This window comes from Patella vulgata, chromosome 4 (assembly GCF_932274485.2).
Source record: "Patella vulgata chromosome 4, xgPatVulg1.2, whole genome shotgun sequence".
NCBI lineage: Eukaryota > Metazoa > Mollusca > Gastropoda > Patellidae > Patella > Patella vulgata.
In genome coordinates, this window is record NC_065882.2 from 24,106,823 (window position 1) to 24,131,430 (window position 24,608).

At 31.8% G+C, this 24,608-nt stretch overlaps 1 protein-coding gene across 6 annotated transcripts; it reads right to left on the minus strand.

Annotated features, from left to right (window-relative positions):
* Window positions 1–113: 113 nt before the first annotated feature.
* LOC126818946 (myelin transcription factor 1) lies at window positions 114–24,348 on the minus strand. Of its 6 annotated transcripts, XM_050546652.2 has the most exons (21): window positions 24,242–24,345; window positions 21,988–22,041; window positions 18,661–18,738; window positions 18,327–18,355; window positions 17,921–17,960; window positions 17,695–17,716; window positions 17,153–17,215; window positions 15,225–16,258; window positions 14,710–14,782; window positions 14,555–14,595; window positions 14,324–14,351; window positions 14,146–14,208; window positions 13,636–13,700; window positions 11,160–11,267; window positions 9,789–10,338; window positions 8,563–8,769; window positions 7,479–7,625; window positions 6,975–7,037; window positions 4,410–4,523; window positions 3,903–4,063; window positions 114–3,264 (listed from the first exon to the last, which is right to left on the minus strand). In XM_050546652.2, exons 3-21 carry the CDS (start codon window positions 18,680–18,682, stop codon window positions 2,885–2,887), a joined length of 3,210 nt encoding a protein of 1,069 aa, XP_050402609.1. In that variant the 5' UTR covers window positions 18,683–18,738; window positions 21,988–22,041; window positions 24,242–24,345; the 3' UTR covers window positions 114–2,884. The 6 variants fall into 6 exon arrangements, with proteins under 6 accessions (XP_050402609.1, XP_050402607.1, XP_050402608.1 ...); XM_050546650.2 differs by lacking the exon at window positions 21,988–22,041 and having other exon boundaries at window positions 24,242–24,348; XM_050546651.2 differs by lacking the exons at window positions 21,988–22,041; window positions 24,242–24,345 and adding an exon at window positions 21,680–21,834.
* Window positions 24,349–24,608: the final 260 nt, after the last annotated feature.

The window sequence follows — 24,608 nt, forward strand, 5'->3', positions numbered from 1 at the left end:
ATTTCTATAAAATCCAGTTCCCATACAGGACTGATTTCATCGATAGAGTCACTTTTGCATATGTGACTACAGATCAAGTCGCAAATTCTGCATATAAAAAATAACAACAGATATAAAGCTATAAAACATGTATTGGTACTTCATTTACTTACATAGGGTTACAAATTCAACAAATGTATAAATAGGAATGATCATAGATAAAGCTGGGAATAACATGGTTATTCATTGAAGTTTAAACAGATTGTAGTAGCCATTATATATAATACATACAAACAATAAACTAGTATCAACAATAGCAATACATTTTAAACTGACAAGAAATATTGAAAAAGTAGATCTTTGGTTTGACTCGTACTTTAATGAAGTCAATTACACTGCAAGTACACTTTAAAACATATTAAGGATCTCTATTACTGTATTAAAAGAACAACAATTATTAGGCTTACATTTATGTAAAGTTGTATTTGATTTCAATAATGATTAGAAAGGAAATCATCCCTCATTAATGGCACATATTATGGTATATTATTGCACATATATGTCAGCAAACAAAAGCGGGATAAATAAATATGCATATTAATTATATTAAATTAAGAATAAAATAAATAAAAACATAGTTTACAAAAAGTGTTTTAATATGAGAAGTTTAAAATAAATTAAAATATGTACAACTAATTAGCTTTCATTCTATCCTAATTCAATCTGATTAAAATACAGATCTATATTTTGTTTCGTTTTTTTATACTTTCAATGGCCTACACTACATGAAAATCTGACAAGTTGTACTGGAAGGTCATGTCAGGGGTTGTACGAGCGGCTTTTTACCCAGACACTGATTAATAAATCAGTGTTGACGTTTCTAGTGGTGTACCCACAGTTTCGAGCATGGCACGCCAAGTCGTTGCTTCAAGAGACTGTTTCATTGCCTTATCCCTCACTTCAACCAAAATGCCAGTAATACTAGTGTAGTAAAGACAAGGAAAACAAAATTTTGAACTATAAAAAACGAAACGAAACAGGATCTGTATTTTAATCAGATTGATCCTAATTGAATTATTATTTATAAGAATAATAAAATTAACAGACTTACTAAACAAGCACTCAAAAGATAAATAACATTACAAAACATGGCTATTATATAAATATTATGTACATAAAGTACTGACCAGAAAACCCATCTATTTGGATAAAAAACATCCAGATTATTTAAAAAATGCACTATTATGTATAGATACAAAAACACTAGATAACAAATACTGAAATAAATACACAATATATAAAATATATTGCTATTATACAAAATTATAATTCATGAAAGAAAATTATGTAAAATATTAAACTACGACATGTAGTAATGTTATAATTCAATGAACACTTTTAATATTATAGAAAATATTACTGTTTATTATTTGATATTGCTGGACCACTCTGATCTGGTCAAAATAAGTTAATGGATTTCATGTGTTAATTTGTTTTGTTTTGTCAGATGATAATCTGTCTTCGTTCAAAATTTTACTTTCATAGATAAAGACAATGTTAAGATATCATTGTTTGTCCCTACAGTATACTGTAAGGTAAAAACAAAACTAAAATTACTAAACAAAGCAACTTCTGCTTAATCTTTGAAAACAATTTATTTCTATTTAATGAGCTTGTTCTAACAGAAATCAAATAACACACCAAATCAACTCAATTTTATTCTTTATTTTGAACTAAATCAAAGAGGTTTAGCTCCTGTAAACAATTATTAAAACATTGTAGAGGGGAATGATGCTCAGTTTGTACCACATAGATCATGGAATGGAATACAAATATAAATATGGAATTCTGCAATAACAAAATTCTTTTATGATATGTTCTAAAAGTAAAGCTAACCATGTTAATAACCTTTCTATAAATATAACACAACAAAATAAATTAAATAAATTAATTATGCAATAATTATACATATATATATACAATTAAATTATGATAAATAGAGAGCTCACAAACTGTCAGAATATAGTGTATGAATAAATAACAATAAAAAGAAAGCACAGCAAAAAAAACAATAGGACATATACGTAACCTTAGACACTTACTGTGACTAATTAGTAATTAGAAACTCAAATCAGGGCTAAATGCTCAACTTAATTGAAATTTTATTATCCAATTTATGATCAACTGAAAATTATTGACTTATTAAAGCCCCTGTCATTTGTATGTTTTTCAGACAATAACTTTTCACAGTTCCATGCTTAATTTAACATGCTTATTTAACATTTAATTATGAAAACAAAACCAAAATATCAATGGTAGATAATCTTGCGACTTGGGTTCAATCCATTCAAAATGAGGTCCATCAAAAGATTTTTAAGAAGATTATAGGTTGTGCCGACTTGTTTTAACCATAGCCTGTTTATATTCTCTGTAGAGAACCAGGGGTGGATCTAGGAATTTTTGCAGGAGGGGGTTTTCCAGGTTCCTGTTAAGGAAAGTTGACAGTTCACAATGCATGATGCCATCATCCTCTCCAAATTACTAAGCATACATACACACTGAGCTTTTTAATGAGAGAAATCCAACACCCCATTTATCGTCAATTTTTAATCTGAATTAATAGGATCACATTGTGATTCAATTCCATTAATGCAAAAGCATTAATTATGACCGTGACACTTAGGATTATCTAATATTACACTTGAAAACTTATAAATGAGAAATTTTGATTTAAGTATAAGACCGTAGCAGTCTTTTTGTTCTTATTGACATAAATATATTTTAACCATGTATATTCTGTATTTAACCTTGGGATTAATTTGATTATAACAGCTAAAACATATAAGCAATTAAGATAGCGATTTGTGAAATTGACTTCAATGATTATATAGCATGTCAGTTTAATCTAAGAAACTTCAATTTCTGCTAAAGCATGTTTAAGCATACTAAAGAGAGCTTTATCTTCTCCATTTCGATTACACAGATTTTGAATTCTACAGATATAAAGTTCAATATTATCTACATCTAAAGGGACATCTAGCTGAGGAAGATTTACTTTTTGTAAACAGGAAAATAGTTTCGACTTGAGTGAGTTCAGATCATTAGTCAGTCCTTGTTTCTGCTCCAACAAAGACTTGCGCTCTCTCTCTGTTATTTGATGACGTGATTCTAAACATGCTGTTTCTGTTCTTAGTTTTATCACCTCACTCTCTGTGACCATGTTGGATTTCCTCATAGCATGTATCTCATTCTCCAGTTGCATGAACTCTTTTTCAGACTCCAAATCTATAATTAAGTAAAACAGGTTAGAAGTTAAGGAATGTAGCAGAGACTAAATTTCTTCTTGCAAGTTTTTAATTTGTAAATGCTACTTGGATGCGACTCCCTCGTCACTACATTTATTAAGAGTTTATTTTTCTTGAGATATTTGCAATGGCTGACTTCATTTATCTCCAAGAAATATATTTTCAGAAAAGTTTTATGAGTTGGTAATTGGTTTTAGCTTTAAACTTTATGGATTCTGAACTAGTTTCCATGTTTTGTAATGATCGAGAAAGAGAGAGAAATGGGGATTAACGTCCACTCAACAGAAACTAGGTTATTTCGGAACTAACATATAGTTCTATTTTATTTCAATAATTTGCTTGCACGCAGGTGTGTTTAGCAGTGGAAGGAAACCGGAGGACCCAGAGAAAACCCACAAGGTAGGTTAGGTGACCCTACTCCTTGTCACATACAAACAGGGGATCGAAACCATGCCAGTTGTTGTAATGATCAAGAAAACAACTTAAAACTTGCTGACTTGCATTGCTACTAAAAACTATAATCCACAATGTTTCCTTCTAATAACTTTGTCCTAAATTACTTTATTATAACAAGTTAGTATAAGGACATTTCCTTTTCATAGGAAATTTGTTTTATACCTTCACCATTTTGAACTTTGAGTTGTAATGTAGCAAGTTCAGCAGGAGTAATTTTGGCTTTCTTCATGGCAAAAGTTGCTCTAGGACAACCCGATAAACTTCGATGTGTTAGAAAACTACCATTTGAATGACCTGTGCCATCACAATTTGGTGTTGGGCAACTGTGAGGATAAAATAAAAGCATTAATAAACAATCACCTTAAATATCAAGACGAACACTTAACATAGTTATTACATACGAATTAACTCTTTTAAGCAAAGGTTTGGGGCAAGGACTACATCCGTTTTAGGAGAATTAAATTTTTTCATACAACAAAAGCAGAATCTCAGTTACTTTAGCATATCATGTTACATGCCAAATAATTTATTTTAGGTAATAAGCATTGTATATTGGTGTTTGATGCTCACACGCTATCTATGACATTTGTCATTTCCCCCATAAAGCATGCATGTTGCTTTTCCAATAAAAGGGTTATATTTAAACAAGATGAATTAAATATAACTTACGCAAATCCATCAAGTTTCATAGCTTTGATTAGAGCTGGATCTTGATTTTCTATCCCTGTACTACCGATGTATCTTTGTAACCTTTGTCGACTGGCTAACGGACAACCTGATGCACTGGTAAATAGAAATTATTGTACTCCGTTATTATATTTAAATAATAATTCATTTTAAACATCCAATATTTACTAGTTTATATAGTCTATATATGTTAATTTTGTTATCCAATTTATTTTCTTTTTCAAAATAATCAAATTCTTTGAGATTATTATCAACCACAGGCTTTATATTTTCTGTAAAGAGAAATTTTGACCACCATATAAAATACAGAGTTTTAGGTAATCGGAAGTCATACACTCTTAATTCATGGATCAATAGATGATGCTCCAAAGCAACAATAATCTACAATCTTATAGAGTTCTCTTCTAAACATCTTACTGTGCATTGTAGTAATAATTCAATAACTAAGTGATTCAATAACTAAGTGGCCTGCCAAGCAATTTGATTGCCTCAAAGGCACTTAATGACACTTAGCCTATTTATGTAGCTAAAAACAATTTTTTAAAGTAAAATTGGGAAAACTACAACAATACCCACAGTCCCCCACATTCGGCTACAACTACGCTTTTGAGAAATATTTGTGTTAGTAAACACACATACAGGGACCTGAGAATATTGGCATTTGTCATCTTGGGAGTTCAGGGATATACAATATACATGTATGGCACAGCTTCAGGGTTTCAATTTCAAATCTGACCAGGAAGAAAATAAACAGAAGATTCAGATTTGTTTCTAACAACAGACTAACACAATATTGCAGTTCATAACAACATTGGGAATATCCATTACTTAATCGGCAAAAATATCACCATAAGAATATTTTTTCAACCATGTGTCTACTTTGTGTCTATTAAGGTTAATAATACTACATTGTATTGTTAGCTTAACACTGCACTTGTTTCAGGGCTATTTTCCATAATTTGGATTGATAACTGCAAAATCTGCTATTCTATCACAGAGATAATGAAATTTAAGATTTCTTAGAAATTTACAAGTTATTTACATTTTAAGCTACATTTCAAGAGTTCAGCGATTATCAAAATAATATGTTCTTTAAATCCTATATGAAAGACATTTATTTCTGAAAACTTGCAGATCAGCTCACAAATTCATCAATAATATAAATGGATTCATCCTTATAATTCATTCGCGAAAGATAATGATGCACACAATGGAAGGATACACATAATGGAAGAATAGATTAACAAAATATAAATGTGTACAAAAAACTAGACAAAAAACTTGACATAAAGGTGACCTACAAAACTTAACATAAAGGTGACTAGGGAAGTACAAAACTTGACATAAAGGTGACTTGGGAAGTACAAAACTTGACATTAAGGTAAATTGGGTGGTACAAAACTTGACATAAAGGTGACTTGCGTAGTACAAAACTTGACATTAAGGTGAATTGGGAAAAGTATAAAGCTTGCATTTCAGTTCAGGATATAGAATTTTTCTAGGCTTGTGGACTGAGTAACTCAAGAAACACCCCTCATCCCTGAATTATGAATTACAATATGCAGATAGATGTATCATAATCTCTTTCTAGTATACTGTAGTATTTCTATCTTATAGTTTACACTCTCAATCACTGTGATTCTTAAAGGATAGGTTCATGTAAACAAGACATTCTCTAAAAAATACATTATTGTATATAATTCTGATAATTAAAATGTTTTTGTCCACTGAAGAAATGATATTAATATATTTAATATCAAGATACAAATTGGCCATCAATAACGCTGAACATGGTTGGAATGGCATCTGGTTTTAAACGGGTTTTTTTTTTAAAAAAATAAGTGTAGCCCCTACAATTCACCACGCAAATCCCGCACAGAACTGACATTAACGAAATGAGTCTGAAAATACAAGCTTGTCGCTGAACTTAAATTTTTTGATTTTATGACAGGTACCTATGTTCCACAACCATAGAATTCTCTGTGCCTTTCCGATGATCTTTGAAGTTTATAATTTTATTAATTATTAATCTTAGTTTTGACTGGTTGAGAATAATCGATGGCCAGGAACATGGTGTCGTCCATTGCAGTTACATTTATTAAACTTTAATAATTTCTAAATTTTTCAAAACAGAAGTCTTTTTCATAGAATATTTATCATTATTAAGTAAAATAACCTGCTTGGGTGAACATTTCTTTTAAATCTCATTTAACGCTAGGATCTCGATCTAGCACTGCTAGATGTTGCAGCATAATTTGATCCCCGAAATATCAATTCAAAGTTTGATCCACGAAATAACAATTCAAAAATGATTTACACGCAGCCATAGTAAATAGTTAATAAGTGTAACATTAACATAAACAGAAAAACATCAACGATTAATTTGTACATAGTACATGTACCAGAATAAATAAATTTCCATTGTGATCTAAAATACAGAAGGTGATAAAACAACAATATTCAACACAATATATAAATATATTAAATAATATACTGTGATTGACATGACAACATTGTGATTGATATGACAACAACAAACAACAATACCTTCTATGAGATAAATATTTGCCTGTGATATGACCTGACCCATCACATCCAGGTACAGGACAGCTAAAATAAAGTGCCAAAAAAATACTTTCATCAAAGAAATAGTGGCAGGATAGGGATATATCACCATCTGATTTTTTTTAATAATTTAATCTAAAATATGCTTCATCTAATTTCCATGGTTACCGAACAATGGGGATAGTGTATAATACACGTCTACTTCACTCTGACCGGTCCTAATTCAATTATCCCGAGTCACAGTTGAAATTTGAAGGTAAAGGTTAGAGCTAGAATAATCAAGACTGGAGGGCAGGGGGATTTCAGGGTATTTTTAAACCATTCACTGTACAAAGAATAAATCTCCAAGATCTTTCTAATGTAAAACTAAATGCCATAACCAAAGTGTATAAATGCCAAATTGAAGTGATCTTGCCACCAAAATAAAAAATTGCTGTCACGAAAATGAAATTGCTACTAAGAATAATGTATAACAGAAAAACTCACCCAAAATCTTCTGTTTCCTTCTTATCACAACCTTCTTTACCAGTCAGTTTCTTCATTTTAGCCGCTCTCGGACAACCAGATAGACTTCGATGTGATGAATAATTTCCAGTTATATGTCCACTTCCATCACAGCCAACAGTTGGACATCTAATGATTTTATTATATTTTCATGAATATCGATTCTTATAGTATATACATGTATGTATATTTCTTATTCTTTATAAAGTGCAAAAATACTTTTGAGAAATCATATTAATTTTATATGCAATTCAAATATCTCTTACATATGGTATCATGAACAATTTTAATCAAATTTTGCAAATTTTTTTGTTGACCGATTTTTTGAAAACAAGTATTTGGAAATATTTCATGTAGGCTCAATACAAAAGTTATTCATTTCCTCTTTTTGTGAAATTGGCAATAACAGTACAATAAAAACATTGAAAAATTATTTGATAAGTTTACAAAAATATAGCAACACTGATGATAATATTTAAAATCAAAATACATGTGTCAATAATTTAAGTGATCAAAATCTCACAAGATGTATAAGTTTGACATAACTATTTTTTATTAATAAAATTATTTTTGTTTACAATATCTATCATGCAATACAATACCAACATAAGAAGGTTAGTTATTATTTATTAGTTTAAATTTGCAACATGCATTGCATTAATCTATAGCTTTAATAAAAACATATAGTATTTTTTTATAACATCTGTATTATAAAAACAAAACCCAAAACTGAGAAAGCAGAAAAATAACAAAAACTGAAATAATTGAACCACAGAAACAAAATAAATGAAGCAACAAAACTGAAAATATTTAAAACAAAATAAAGAATAAACCATAATGTAACAACACTGAAAACATGAAAGATAAAGGAATAACTGAAAACTGAAAGTAACTGAAAACAAATATTTACAACATAGCAGCAAGCAACGTACCAGAGATAATTTGTATGACAGTAACCATTCCATTAGTTAAAGATTTAATTTCTTGTAGTTCAAATTACAGCAATGGTTACTATCAACCTCTACACAGATGTACAACAACAAAAGCAGGCAATACCAAGACTTACTTCTGTTCTATCTGATTGGCTTGTACCATTGCTCTGTCCGCCAATGGACAACCAGATAAGCTGCGGTGTGATGAGTAATTTCCTGTCACATGTCCAGATCCATCACAGCCAATGGTGGGACATTGCACTAGTTCTCTGATCTCCTTTGGGCGAGAAGGGGTTAGGGGTGTCTTAAGTGTGGGTGAGGCAGGCAGGGGAGATGAAATGCTGAAGGGATGAAAGTCGTGGTTGTTAAAATAACACATTCTTTAAAATGAAAAAACTTAATTCAACCAATATCAAAAATAGTTCATTTCTTTTTTTGTGTTGCCATGCCAAATTAATCAAGTTGATCCATTGGTTGAAATAAGGCTTTCACGAAATGAAAAGTTAATGATGATTTAATAGATGTTATTATGATCTTCTAGATAATGAATTTAATACAATTAATGAAAGAACGAAATTAATTAAGAAAATCAGTCTCACATGCTATGCATACCATTCATACATGCAGAATTCACATTCTCAAGAAAAAACAACATCAGAAATAATATCAATGGTAAATCATTTATTATCAGGGCAGTATATGTACAATTTCACTTTTAAAAATATAAAACATTATTTGTAGAGAGATAAAAGGATAAAATCTGTAACAAATATATAACAAAGGAAATATAACGCACAGTATCTTTGTTGCTAAAATAATTCATTAATAAGGAGGAGAGGGAAATGTAATGTAAATCTACAATCATTGGCTACCTTATCAATTTAAAATATACATTTACATATATTTTTAATATGAATTTATAGAATTACATAAATCTAGCCAAGAAAAGTTGAGAACGGTAATTTGTATTCTTAAAATGGAACATTCTTACAAGTTGACATTTCTACACTATTTTCATTTCTTAAAGACTAATCACAATACAAAATGACCATAATTTGAAAACATTAAGACAACTTTGATCACATACAATATGTATTAATGAATAATAAATACAATCAAATTAAAAATGTCTAAAAACATTTTGAGATACATTCAAGTATGGATTTTAGAATTATGAATAGGGGTGGGAACACCTTGAAAAATAAGAGGTGAACCTCTTGCATCTGCCTCAGTTGGAATATTAATCATTATTTTAGAGAATTCTCACACTCACTTTTCACACTGACTTGTACCTAACAGAACTTTGTCTTATTTTCCTAACTGGATAAAAGTAAATAAAAGGACTATATGTCACACCTACCCATTATCATTTAGGTTGAGTGGCTCAACTTTCGGTTTCACTGCATTTAAAATGTTCGCTTTACTGGAGACAATCTGAGTTTTTGTTAATGGTTGAGGAATATTCAGGGGTGTTACACGACTTGATAGAATAGCACTAGCAGTCAATGGTTTAACGTCTTGTGGTGCTGTTGAGACCGGTGGTGCTATTGAGACCAGTGGCGCTGCTGTGGTCAGTTGCTGAAGTCGAGCTTCCACTCTTTGAGGACTAACTGCTGGTTGATAATCACTGATAACAACTGGAGGTGGTGGTGCTGGTCGATTCTGGGGTCGGAAATGAGGTCGTTTGCTCAGAATGTTTGGTCTATCCGGGCCGGACATATCTCTGACTTTTGGTTTGGGGGGCTTAAGTATCTGTGCAGGAGCTGTGGTGTCAGCTGGTCTGTTGTATTTTTCTAGTTCCTTGGCTAGGTTATTTCTTGGTGTAGTTTGAGAGACGACAGAAGGAGAGTTAATACTCTGTAATTCCAACTGTTTGGTTAGAATCATTGGTCTTAATATTCTGTCTGTTCCTGCAATAGAATGTTCTCTTTTAATCAATAAATGCTTCTTTAATACATTACATAATATGCATGTATTATTCATATAGACAAGAAAAATATTAACTTTCACTTTCTGTTTTAAATTTTTTTAAATAAACATCATGTCTTAAAGATATGATATGAAGAAAGTTAGAAATCATGCAACTTTAGGAATTTTACATTAATCGTAATTATTTTACCTGTTTTACCTGTTTAAATGAAATCACAACAGAAAAATGTGCAGAAATAATAGAAGAGAAATATCACCATAATTTTGGCATGTTGACTTTTGAAATATAATAACACAAAACGCACTTTTATGAAACGTCAAATATCTTTTGATTTAATTGTATGGACTAACATATCTACTAAACTTTTTAATATAGCATTACAAATATAAAATATTTTGTCAGTTACATTATACCATACATCCAGATTAAAAATTGTTTGCGATTTGACAGCAAGACCTTAGGTATCTTATCAATTTTTGTATTAAAAGATATTAAAAGTTCTATAGCTCAAAACTAAATATTAAATGCTTGCATTGCAACTATTAATCAAGAACATTTTTATTTCATACCAAAAAGAACCATATCAACTAAGCATCTTTAAAATATCAGTAGTACTGGACTTTTACAAAACAATATCAAATTCATTTGAAATGGATAAAATTCAGTTGTTTCAAATTGTTTCTTTATAATTATTTTTTTCTTACAATTTCAAAAGTCAACATAGAAAATCAAAGGTAAGCACATGGTCAAAATAAAGAATTTACATGACAGAAAGATAAGGACAGCAAATAAAATACACACCAGTGGTACATTCCTTGGCTGCTATCTTTATCAACTGGGATTCATTACACGCGGCAAGCACCGCCGACTTCGGGTTATCGCTCTTTGGAATGACCACTAGGTGCAGGCCTAACACCGAAAAAAATAAAACAAAAAAACACAAATAAAGTCACTGCCACAAAACGATGGGGTGAAGAAATAATAAAAACATCAAATTTTATATTTTTTGTGAACTAAGGCAGATTTCTATGACATTACTAAACTATCAATATCAAATCTTTATGTCTGATTTTGAGAAAAAATGTTTTTCTAATAGTCATGATTAAATAGAAGCAGAATGAATACTTCTCAAAATTTTCGAAGTATACTTAGTGTTTTTGACTAAAATCAACACTTTAGGAATTAAAATGTCTACATAGCTTCGTGTTTGTTCCCAAGCTTTGTATTCTAAATACAAAGAAACAATCTTCCTTAAATCACATTCAATATATCATATAATACAACCAGCGGCTGCCAGGCAGGATATGCCCACATTTTCGAGAGATGGATAGAGAACAAGCTAAAAAGAAAGTGATTTTTCGTACAATCAGGGGCCATAATTCACGAAGTTATGGTCCGATATGCGTGAATATCAAAAGGAACCGAGATCTTTGGGTTATAAACTTACATTTCAAGTTTCAACAAAACTTGATATACCATATTTTTACGCTATTTGAGAACGAACGGTGGCCATTTTGTCTGTCAGTTTTGGGCCGATTTTCACAAAATTCAAACTCCGCCGTCCTTAGGGTGTAACGGTGGTATAATAATACGTTTTTTTAAATCGGATAAAAATTATGACCTCTATAGGGTCCACAAGCTAAAAACGCGATTTTTCGTACAATCAGGGGCCATAATTCAGGAAGTTATAGTCCGATATGCGCGAATATCGAAAGGAACCACGATCTTTGGGTTATAAACTTACATTTCAAGTTTCAACAAAATTGGATAAAAATTGTGACCTCTATAGGGTCCACAACCTTGATATACCATATTTTTACACTATTTGAGAACGAGGGGTGGCCATTTTGTCTGTCAGTTTTGGGCCGATTTTCACGAAATTCGAACTCAGTCGTCCTTAGGGTGTAACGTGATATAATAATACGTTTTTTTAAAATCAGATAAAAATTATGACCTCTATAGGGTCCACAAGCTAAAAACGCAATTTTTCGTACAATCAGGGGCCACAATTCAGGAAGTTACGGTCCGATATGCGCTAATATCGAAAGGAACTGAGGTCTTTGGGTTATAAACTTACATTTCAAGTTTCAACAAAATCGGATAAAAATTGTTACCTCTATAGGGTCCACAACCTTGATATACCATATTTTTACGCTATTTGAGAACGAACGGCGGCCATTTTGTCTGTCAGTTTTGGGCTGATTTTCACGAAATTCGAACTCAGTCGTCCTTAGGGTTTAACGGTGATATAATAATAAGTTTTTTTAAATCGGATAAAAATTATTACCTCTATAGGGTCCACAAGCTAAAAACGCGATTTTTCGTACAATCTGGGGCCATAATTCAGGAAGTTACGTTCTGATATGCGCAAATATCGAAAGGAACCGCGATCTTTGGGTTATAATCATACATTTCAAGTCTAAACTAATTCGGATAAAAATTGTGACTTCTACAGTGTTCACAAGATAAAAACGTGATTTTTCATACAATCAGGGGCCATAATCCATGAAGTTACAGTCCAATACATACCAATATCGAAAGGAACCAAGATCTTAGGGTGATAAACATATATTTCAAGTTTCATTGAAATCGGATAAAAATTGTGACCTGTAGACTGTTCACAAACAATTGTGGACGACGGGCGGACGGACAGGGGCGACGACAATATACGTCCACATGAAAATGTGGGCGTATAAAAATGGTAATGGTTGACAACAGTTTCAAGAAATACCAATATTCAAAAAATTCTCATATACATTTCTTTTAACCTTTCCAACTGAACAAATTCAGAAGTTTATAATTCATACATTCAAAATTTAATTCATACATTCAAAATTGAGGCCCACAAAAATGAAATTATAATGTTATGAAAGCTTGGTTGAAATAATGGTATTTCAAAGTGATGCAGGCTTGACATAAAACCAATATTAAACATAAATACATGTATATATACCCCATCTACATCAAGTATATGTAAAGGAGGCAATAACCAAAAATATAGAAATTACTGCCTCTAACTATCTGTACTTTTATATATGTCACATTTTACAAATCTTACTTTTAATATAGAACAATTTATTTTGATACCATTTTCTATTTCACTTTCATTAAAATGATCAAATTAGTATTAAAAATTGACATTCAATATTGAAGAATATTTTTGTTCGATTATGATTTGTAAATTTGTATGTCCAATATCTTTAACTGTATGAATTATTTCTGAAAGTGAAAATATACTATTATTGTTCATTAATCTAAAGGTAGTAATTCAACCTACCTGATTTTTTCTGGTTCTGTGTGGTGATAAATTTACCCATAGCAGCAATTGGACATCCTGATACACTACAAAACAAAACATATATAATATTACCTATATTACCTATACCGTACAAAGTCAAATAAGAATATAATTCAGAAAATGTTGCTACTTTTATTATTGAACATATTAAAACCTGGCTGACATCAAAAAAGCAATAAGTCAATTAAGGGCAATTCAGGTTAAATTCTAAATGGCTGATTATTTTGAGATGACTAGACTATTTGCCATAATCCAGGAAGTAACGGTCTAATATACTCAATTATCGAAAGGAACCGAGATCTTTCTTAGATAAACTTATATTACAAAGTTCATCAAAATCGGGTAAAAATTGTGACCCGTATAGGTCCACAAACAAATTGTGAATGGACCCACAGACGTATGGACACGCGGACGGACAGGGGCACTTAAAAAAAAAACCGGGAAATGTTCTTTTAAATACATTTACTGTTATACAAAAGTAATATCTACCTTCTATGCGTTGTTCTATTACTATTTATATGACCACGCCCATTACATCCTGGTGTGGGGCATCTGTAAAGAAATAATAACTCTCCCTGAACATAAAATAGGTGAGCTTATAGCAAGGCACAATTCTACAGACAATAACTACATTTATAAATGATAAAGAGCATAAAAAGTTATTTACCTGACAAATTGTTCCGATGCCACAATTACTGTAATAGAGAGAAAAACTTTTTTTACTAATCTAGTACATGATGTCAAATATTAATGTAATTATGGCTTCCATAATTAGGTAAGTCTACATTGATAGAAATTCTATTTATATAAACTCCAGATTATTTTCTGATCCCAGATTGTATCTTTATACGATGTTAATATCTACTGAATAAATACTGTTAGAATAAAAAGAACTTACAGTCAATAGGAGCTTTGTCTCTATTGGGACAACCAGATAAACTGAAAATGACATATAGCAATTACAAAATAATTATTCAATAGTACCCTCACACAAAACTTTTTGTTAAACAATATGAAATGGCTGTTATAAATGTATATTTATGAGATATTTACCTTCTATGATGAGAATACAGTCCTGTAGAATGACCTGAACCATCACATCCAGGGGTTGGACACCTTCCATCTCCTAAAATGGCAAGACCGACATGCCAAATAACAAAATAATAATGTTTTGGGGAGTACAGTGTATTTTAATCCACCCCCACAATCAGAAATCTTAGATACATGTACATCACTGTATGTATGCCCCCAACCAAACCTTATTACTTATGCGCCTTACACAAGCCTTACATAAATTAGCAACATCAATCTTATCAGAACTGTAACCGAGGAATGAATGATTTGGGAGTAAGAATCAATCCTACAATTTAACAGTGAAATTTTATTCTTGAAATAATTAACCACTCAGAAGGTTATTTTGTCTGAGCAAGAGAAAATCATAATGTTGTTTTGAATCAATTTATAGGAAAAAACTAACAAAACAATTTTCCTCCTGGTGTTGATCACTTAATGAACAACAACCTTTAAATCTTTATATTTCAGAACAAAAATTATTATTTATTTCAAACCTTTTCTAAAATCTGGATTGAGATTTGACTGAGAGTCTGTGGAACCATCATTACTATTTTCACTACTACCAGTACCAGGTGGAGCTGATGGAGGTCGGATAGCACCGTCTGTAGTTTTGTTAGCTCCAACACCACCCATCCATTCAGCTACCACAGTAAATTCAGCATCTAATCCTTCTATTTTTGTTCCTTCAGGAATGGCCTCATCCTCTTCCTCAATCTCTTCAACATCCTCATCATCCTCATCATCATCATCCTCATCATCATCTGATCCATCACTAAGTTTCTCCTCTTTTATATCATCTTTTGTTATTTTCTCCTCTTTAGGCTCCTTTTTTAAAGCATCCATGACAGAAAAATTTATGATTTCGTTTATCAGATCTTGGGACTGGTTTGTTTGACTTGCATTTGCTTTTAACGAATCAGGTTCTATTTGTTTCTCTTTTTCATCCTGCGACTGTATTTTGCTACACTCTTCCTGGATTGTTTGAAAAATGTCCTCATTTTGTGAACTAGGTGCTTTACTTACACGGACCGTCTGCACCTCAGATTCAGTTAATAAATTTTCCTCTTTAATGTCCTCGTGGTTCACATTTTCAGATTCATCATCATCGTCTGAACAGTTCACTTCAAACACCTCGGTTTCCGATTCAGTTACATTGTGAGATGTCTTTGTTTTATCTGTGGGCAACTCAGAACTAAAGTCTCCTGATAAACTCCTTAAACCTCTCTCTGCATCACGAAAATACTTTTGTTCTTCATCTAAACTATCTTCGTCTACTGAAACTTCTGTTTCCTTTTTCACATCTTTTTCAGTTTTAATGTCTACTGAAGGAACCGATTTATCACTAGTTTGAGCACTTGTGCAATTTTTTTCTGTTTTTATTTTCACATTTTCTTTAGTATTGTCTTTTTCTTCTTTCACTTCTGATTTTCCTTTTTTGCTTCGTTTCGATGTTGTGGGTGGAGATGTAGACGCTGGTTCTTCTTTTTCTTGTTTACGTTTTTTGGCTGCTAGAGGACAAGTCGACACTCTGTAATAAATATTAATCTTTATAACAAAATTTTTTATAGAATTCATCAGTATTTCTAGTTTTAGTAAAGTCAATCTCGGTTTGAACCGTTAGCTGAAAGGGGATCACGTGGCTAAGTGGGTAAGGCGCTGGCTCGCTAGCCTGGAGGTCGGGTGTTCGATCCCTGCATTGGCCGAGAAAGTTCATCTCGATTTTCCGGCGTGGTTTCCCCTTGTCAGTGATGCAGAACGGAGGGCCTGACAAGGACAGCTGCCTAGTCATTCGGATGGGACGAAAAACCGAGGTCCCGTGTACACATTGGTGTGCACGTAAAAGATCCCTTGGCAGTTGGAATTCGATATAAGAGTAGGCAGTAGCGCCGCTGCCCGGGCAAAATTTCCCTCATAGCACACTGTATGGCGTATGCCCATCTTCAATTAGCCCAGGTTAGGTGCAGAAGCATAGGACGTTAAACCCCATTTCATTTCATTTCATTTCCGTTAGCTGAATTGAAGGAAAATGACGTTAATCTATTACATCACAACTATATCAAACCAGTAACATATACATGTACATAAGGTATAACATGTCACAGACTGACATCAGGCTTCAAGATCAAATGGGAAACCTTGTGATAAAAGAATCAAGAGAGAGAGTGAGAGAAATGGGGTTTAACACCCACTCAACTCAAACTGAGTAAATTCAGGACAAACATTTTTATTTTAATATATTGCTTGTATGTACACATACATGTATACCTGTAGGGGTCTTTAGCAGTGGGTGAAATCCAAAGGACCTGGAAAAACCCACTTCGTTGTACAAGATATCACCAGTATGATGTTTGTTTTGTTGAATTACACACATTATTATTACATTTCACATCAGATGAATCTGCATATATTTGTATATACTTACGTTCTGTGTCTTGAATACTTTGAAGTAATGTGACCTTCACCTTTACATCCAGGAAATGTACATCTAAAATTTAATACACAAAATACTTTATTAATAAACCTAACTAATTCAAATTACTAATTTTATATATATATATATATATATATATATATATATATATATATATATATATATATATATATATATATATATATATAATTCAAAGGTAACTTTCTTGGGTTTTTGAATTAAAGATAAAGCCAAATGCTTCTTTATCGAATGTTACATGTGTGGATGGTAGATTTGTATTAAGTTTCTAAAGTTGCAGATCTTCATGGTGTAACTACTGTGAAGATAACGATTATGAATGCCAAATGTAGGGATTTCAGCTATTACTGAAGATTGCTACAAAAAATGTCAAAAGGATGAAATGAAGACACATGTATGTCGTAAACTGGCCCATTATTGACCAAGCTGTGCTGATTAAATGTTGAATTCTGTGCTGTAAAATGGAGCTCTATGTTACATAAGTAATAAACCTACATAAATCTAAATAAACTTACCCAGAAGCAACTTCCGGTACTTCTGAAAAATAAAATTTTGGTGCTAGATTAGGAGAGTAATACAAGAATCCTAATATCCACACAAATTTGCTAATATCTATAAATATTATCTGATAAATATGCTTATCTAATTGTTATTTTCAAAGCATGACCAAAATTGTATTTTGTAATCCATGTGACCGGGACAGTAATTGTACTAAACACAAATCAAATAATTAAATCATACCTGGAGATTTCAATTTTGCCTTTTTATTTTCTGGTTCACTCTAAAAATAAAGAGTAAATTAAATTAATAATTTGACTTTTACTTTCACTTTTTTTCTTTATTTGCTTAGGTTCCAGATATTGCCCTATTTTAGTTTCTATAAACATCTCTCTCACCGAACACCATTTTTGTGGTCTTGTATTATACAAGACCACAAAAATGGAAGTTATTATGTCACTATTGACCTTGTCAGAACCAGGGTGTTCTCACATCTTGAGATGAAAAATGTAATTTTAAGAGGATTAAAGATGATATCATACTTAAGCACTCATATTACAAAACACATGTATTAACATACATTAACAAAATGAAGAAACATATTGGTATTTATATGAATATGGTTAGTTTTTATAAATTTGACATTTACCTTGTTGCCACCATCTCCATTATCAGGAGCTAAAAAATAACAGATAAAATAATAGTGAATTATTGATCTGAACTTAAACTATAAGCAAAGTTTCTAAAGTCAGTAAGTTTAATTTCAACATAGATATTATCTATCTTGTATGTCACAACTTAAGAACATGTCTACACTATGTGACATACATGTACCATGTAATGACAAATGGGGGTTGGGTAGCCAATTGGTCTAACTCCTGCACTTTAGATCAAAAGGTCTGTTTTACCTTATTTCTCTCTCTCTCTAATGGCAAGCGCCGGTGGGGGCAAGACATTCATGAAGATAAACTGAATCAACTTACCTTTTCTTTTTACAGCAGCCATGTTTCCTGTTTCTTAGATCTGTGTATTAATTCCTCATTTCAATTCATTCCACAAACCTGTAAAAGTTTAATTCATTTCAATAAACATCTCTTTCAATGAGATGGCAATTCATGAGGGCATCTTAAGCCATTGTATGATCATCTCTGAAGTTTCTCAGGATCCGGCAGCAACTTTGTGAGTGCTGGCAAAATCATTGGCATGACAAAAAATTGTTGAAAGACCTTGTGAAGGTTCATTTTCGTTTTGAATTTGTGTTGCCTTTCTAAAACAATCGGGCAGATTCAGGTTCAGTCTGTATTGTTTTCTTAAGGAGAATAATCAGTTGCCATGCAAGATACGCCCTCATTTTGCAAGAGATGGACAGAGAACAAGATAAAAAATCTTAACAATAATCATCGGATTTTAACACTTGACACATTTTGACATAACCTGAGACAAAGCAAATAGCCACGGTTCTTTAGATTTTTGACGAATCTTGGAAGATATTAGGCGCCAAATTTTGAAATTTTAATTTTGACAAAAAACTTTTTATTTATGAATATTTTTTTTATGGCGTTTTACCCAGAATTAAAGGGTCATGTGATTTGAGCAAAAATATGAACAATTTTTGACTTGATAATTGGCTTATTCAGTTTATGGGTTCTAGGTTAATTAGTTATTGCTCGATTTGTATAAAACAAAGTTCATATGCTCAATGGTGCAAAGTCTCAACTTTTTTATTACCGACAAAGTTTTCTGTTGGCACCAGAAATGACCTTATTTTGACAAAAACTTTTCAAGGTTTTGGGTCCATAAAAGTGTCAATTATTTTTCGATTTTCATAAAATTTTCACAACGTGATGCCTAATGCCATTTACGATTTCCTAAAACTGATTTAACATTTCCATTACCACCGGAAGTAATGTCTTTTGGCAAAAACTGTGTATTTATTCTCCAAAACAAATATTTGTTTGAAGTAAGTGATATTCATTACTCGTATAAAGTATGGTATTTGATTTCAAGGGACAAATAGTATGAATCAATACGATCATATATATAGATATCACAAAAGTGTTTCTAACGTTCTTTCGTGCCGAGAAATAACTAATTGTGTCAGTATCACTTTTATAAGATTTTTTGCATTTTAATAAGGCTTTATAAAGTGTTATTTCTGTTCAAATTTTAATCAATTTTTTCTGTCATGTAAAGGGCAATTGAAGTGGTTATTTCTGTAATTCAATTTAAATATTTTGTTGATAACGTAAGTGATGTCATCATGACATTGCTGGATTTATTGGCTAATTCTGCTCACGTGGAAATCTGTTTAGCGGTACGGGAAGTGACGTCTGTTCAAGGATAGAGTGGCACCAGTGAAACCTGTCATTACTGCATCGCAATTCTAGTTTTATCTGTTTTTACATATTTAACATGTCAGCTTAGTATTAGGCCCTATGCTTCAGAGGCAGGGGCGGATTGGGGCCGGGAACCATTGGCAGACGTTTCTGGCGTATCCCCACAAACAGGGTGCAGGTGACTTAATAATTAGTAAATTTGCGGGCGACAGTGTCGGGTGAATCCGATGAAATTTTCGGATGAAATTCAGAATCCCCATTGCAGGATTCCGAATTCCGGCCCACACCCAGCACGGAAAGTCTATTATACCAGCCCATTCCAGACTCCAGTGATGGCGTGGCGGCCCGTTAAAGCCACCGGCCACATACAACATGAACATTATCGCTCCATGGCCGGTCCAATACCCCCGCCCCCCAAATAATGTTCAGCAGAAAAAGGTTTTTAGACCAATTGGACACAATTATTTTTTTCATTTTTTGTCCGACCGGCCCTTCGGGCGATCATGGCCCAATCCGCCCCTGTTCAGAGGAGTTGGCCCATGCATCCTAACACTTCTGCATGCCATTGCTGGAGGTCGAATCCAGTAGCAAAATTCAATTTAACATTTTCGATTTAAGTGTGCACATCCATTTATATTTCTGTTTCAATTATCACTGTGCTGTATTCATTTACTTTTAGTTACATATAAGTATTTTGTTGAGAAGCTGTGCTGATTGTGTCTACAAAACTGACTCATGGTTTACATCCAATTGTACTTGAAATAACATAAAGTGAAAATGTTATTATTTTGGGGGTATAAAAAAGAATGAAGAGAACAATGTCTAGTTTCGGTCTAATGATCACCAAACAAATCTATACAGACTGGGTTTGTTAATACATCATGTGCATAAACAAAAAATTGGGTTCATTATTTACATTTAATTGTACTAAACATGACCTAAAATTTATAATGTGCATAACATAATCATATTAATTAAACCAATTATTAAGAGTTCTACTGGCTGAGAAAGATAAAACTGACAGCAACATAATTTTAGAGTGAACTATTTTTTATTAAACTGATTCCAACAACACCATCTCAATAAATTTATAGACATATTTTCCATGATGAGCTTAATATAAATGTTCTACCAATAATGGGGTATAGAATTTAATACTGTCTACAGATTCTTTCATATAGTAAATACTAACACTGTCTACCAAATCTTTTTATTTATATCCACCAATTCATCATATATGGAGTCACTGAACAAAATATTCAGTTTTATTTAAGATTCTCATGAACAATAATAAAGTAACATGAATGGACACAGCTAAAAAAAAACTTATTTCAACTAATAATCAATAACAGTACTTTTGGCTGCCATTTTGAATTGCGATGGGAACTTTAATTGTCAAAGAAGATGCTCCTTCATGAATAAATATTCCAGAAAAGATACCATTTTTCTCCAAGCCTATCTTTAAAATATCTATTAATATCAATCAATAAATAAAACAAATCTCCAAAATGATCTTTGTCAAAAGTCACAGAATAACTAACCGTGCAAAGATGTCTCCTAATAACCTTGTCTAAGCAGCCCAATGAAAGGTAATGGAAAATATTGATTTTTTAGCAACAAGTTCATAAATTATTCTTAATCAGTGAAAAATTGCCAGTTTACTTACAGAATTCAATGACTTCCTTAAACTAGAGTAAATCCACGTTCTGGTTTTCTTGAAAAGATCCCTAGAAAAGTTTTGGGGGCAAAATTGGGTATCTGGTATTGTCAAAGTTTGGTGGATGAAATAAAGAAAACATCTGCCTAGTTATTGATTAGTACATCTGGCACGCGACAGAGTCATTATGAATATGGCTTTGTTGGCAACAAGAAATTTGATTGGTTAGTGGCTCGTGGCTACTGTAAAGCTATATTATCACTGTGTTCTCCTACTATTGTGTGAACAGGTGGTTTTAACACCAAAACTACACTCACCTTTGAATGATTATAATTGACATGTACGGTATCTACTCTAAACCATGTCAACTACTGAAAATCAATTTTCAAGAGTTTCTAATGATCAATTTTATAGGTATATTTTGTTAATATTTTGAACAATTATTAAAAACTTATCCTGGATAAAGTGATAATACAATACATGTATGTAAAATGTTATTTTTATATATATTGTGATACACAATAAGTACAAGTAATGTGTACTAGTAAGCATTTGTAATTAGATTATTGATGATTTTTAACGAAAATATTGGGCAAACTTTGTCTTATTGACAAAATATTAAATATATCCACAATAAAAAAAATGTTAATAATATAGAAGGTACACTATTAACTATATATTCATTTCAAATTTCTGACAGTAATTATCAATTTCTTTACATTTAAGAAAATATCAAAATCTGTAAGCAAACAATTCAGAATTTTCTTTAGTGTATACTTCATAATAGTGTATAGCTAATTAACTTCCACACTAACAGTATTTTGATTAATATGAATATACCCAATGTAACAGCTAAATCTGCCTATTGCAGGACTATTTTAGCTTGAATGTTATAAAAATTGTTATCTAGATATATATTAACATAACAAGCCTATAATCAACCCTCTAGACCATCAGATGGCCGAGATATTTAATGGGTTAGAACATCTGTGACATTTAATAATTCAAAGTTAAAATGGATAATCGGGTCACTGTTTATAACTATAATAATGGTACTTGACATTTGGGACTATTTCGGCAAAATACTCTTGTCAAAACATTAAACATTTATAAATTGGCTCAGAATAAAGTAATTTGACTGAAATGTTCAATATATTTCATTTTTTATTATCTATTTTTGAACTGTATATTCTTTATCTAAATTTTATATAATGCATCTTTAAGGCAGCTATGAACGACATAATGTTAGATGCTAGCAATTCAATAATTCTATAATTTAAATATACTTTCAGCCAGCGATGAACGACATGTTAGATGCTAGCAATTCAATAATTCTATAATTTAAATATACTTTCAGCCAACTTAAAGCGGCATTAGATAAGATTAGATAAAGAGCTGACAGTTCTCGCTATAAAAGTTAAAAAGTAGATAATGAAAAGAGAATATGCTGAAAATTTATGTCAAATTACTTCACTCTGATACAATTATAGCCTAGCCTTGATTGTCATTACTACATTTGTTACCATAATAAACAAAGTTTCAATGATCCATTTTTACAGTAACTGCATCGACCACAAAACGTATTTAAATCTACTTATATTGCAGCCATCAAGAGTTGATTATGGTTTTGTTAAGTTAAAGATACATTATGTGAAATAAGATAAATAGCTGGCAGTTCTTACTATAATAGTTAAAAAGTAGATAATGTAAAGGCAATATGCTGAACATTTCAGTCAAATTGATCCACTATGAACCGAGAATTAAGTGATTGAAATTTCGGCGTAGCCTCGATCATCATTGCTAAAATCTGTACGATAAAAAACATAGTCTTGATCATCCATTTCATGATTTGAACAGCAAATGGGATCATAATCCAGTAAATATCGCAGGCTAGCAATGCCATCGAGAGTTGATTATATATATGGTCTGGATAAATTAATTAATGTCTAATTAATAATTTAGATAACATTTCAGGCCTAAAGAAAGACCTGCAGTTGGCAGATTTAGCTCTTGGATAATGTATGTTTAATTTAATTAATGTCGAATTATTAATTTATATAACATTTCAGGCCTAAAGAAAGTCCTGCAGTAGGCAGATTTAGCTCTTGCATAATATAATGCCTGTTCAAGTTTAGTGGGTTTAATAGGTGATATACTGTCCTCCAAGAAATATTATCTTTCATATTACTTATTTCCTCTTATTACTTTTCGTTTCCTCCTGCGTGCAAATGACCAGTAGGTAATATTCGTACAGTATATTTCAGCTGTATAAGATGGACATCGCTAATGTCTAATGCAATATCATGCTGTGAAATAAAAAAAATAGAAGACCAGCATAGTTCTAAGCAACAATGTTACAAATTTGTATTAAACAGTCAGCAATATAACTGTTGACTAGCGCCGCTTATTAAACTTATACCACGTTTTCTACTGTTATTGTTGTGGTAAAGGACAGTTATCGCAGCAGTACAACTACACACGGTGATTGACGAATCAATCGATAACAGTCGCCTAAACATGCCGAACCCCATGTCTATTATTAGTATCTTCACCATTGCAGAATTTACTCACCACCATCGTTATCGTCAAATTTGGTTTCCAGGAAAATTTCTGAAGTTTCAATTCAACAAAGCCATCATGCAAAACTTATCTATCCCATAATATTGTTCACTCCACTTCAGCTTAGTCAGGATTGTCATGACATAGAAACTAGGTCAGACGCTTTACCGTTAGTTTTGATAGTGTATTAAGGGCTGGATGTACAAGTCTACATAAAGTTTGGTGGAAGTGAATTTTTGTCATGAAATATTATCATAGCCTGATTTAATGATTAGTCAATCAATTTCACAGACTTGTCATAATGCAGTTTGACGTTTTAGATTTTAACGAATTTTACTTTTATAAACCGACTCTACTCTTCCTTTGATACAACCTTGCT

Excerpts from the sequence above, each read along its gene's own strand:
- LOC126818946 (XM_050546650.2), bottom strand. The coding sequence starts at position 18,682 with ATGGCTGCTGTAAAAAGAAAAG. Across the intron at positions 17,961-18,326 it reads ATGGAGATGGTGGCAACAAG|AGTGAACCAGAAAATAAAAA; the intron begins GTAAATGTCAAA and ends CTTTATTTTTAG. Across the intron at positions 4,524-6,974 it reads AAATATTTATCTCATAGAAG|TGCATCAGGTTGTCCGTTAG; the intron begins GTATTGTTGTTT and ends TCTATTTACCAG.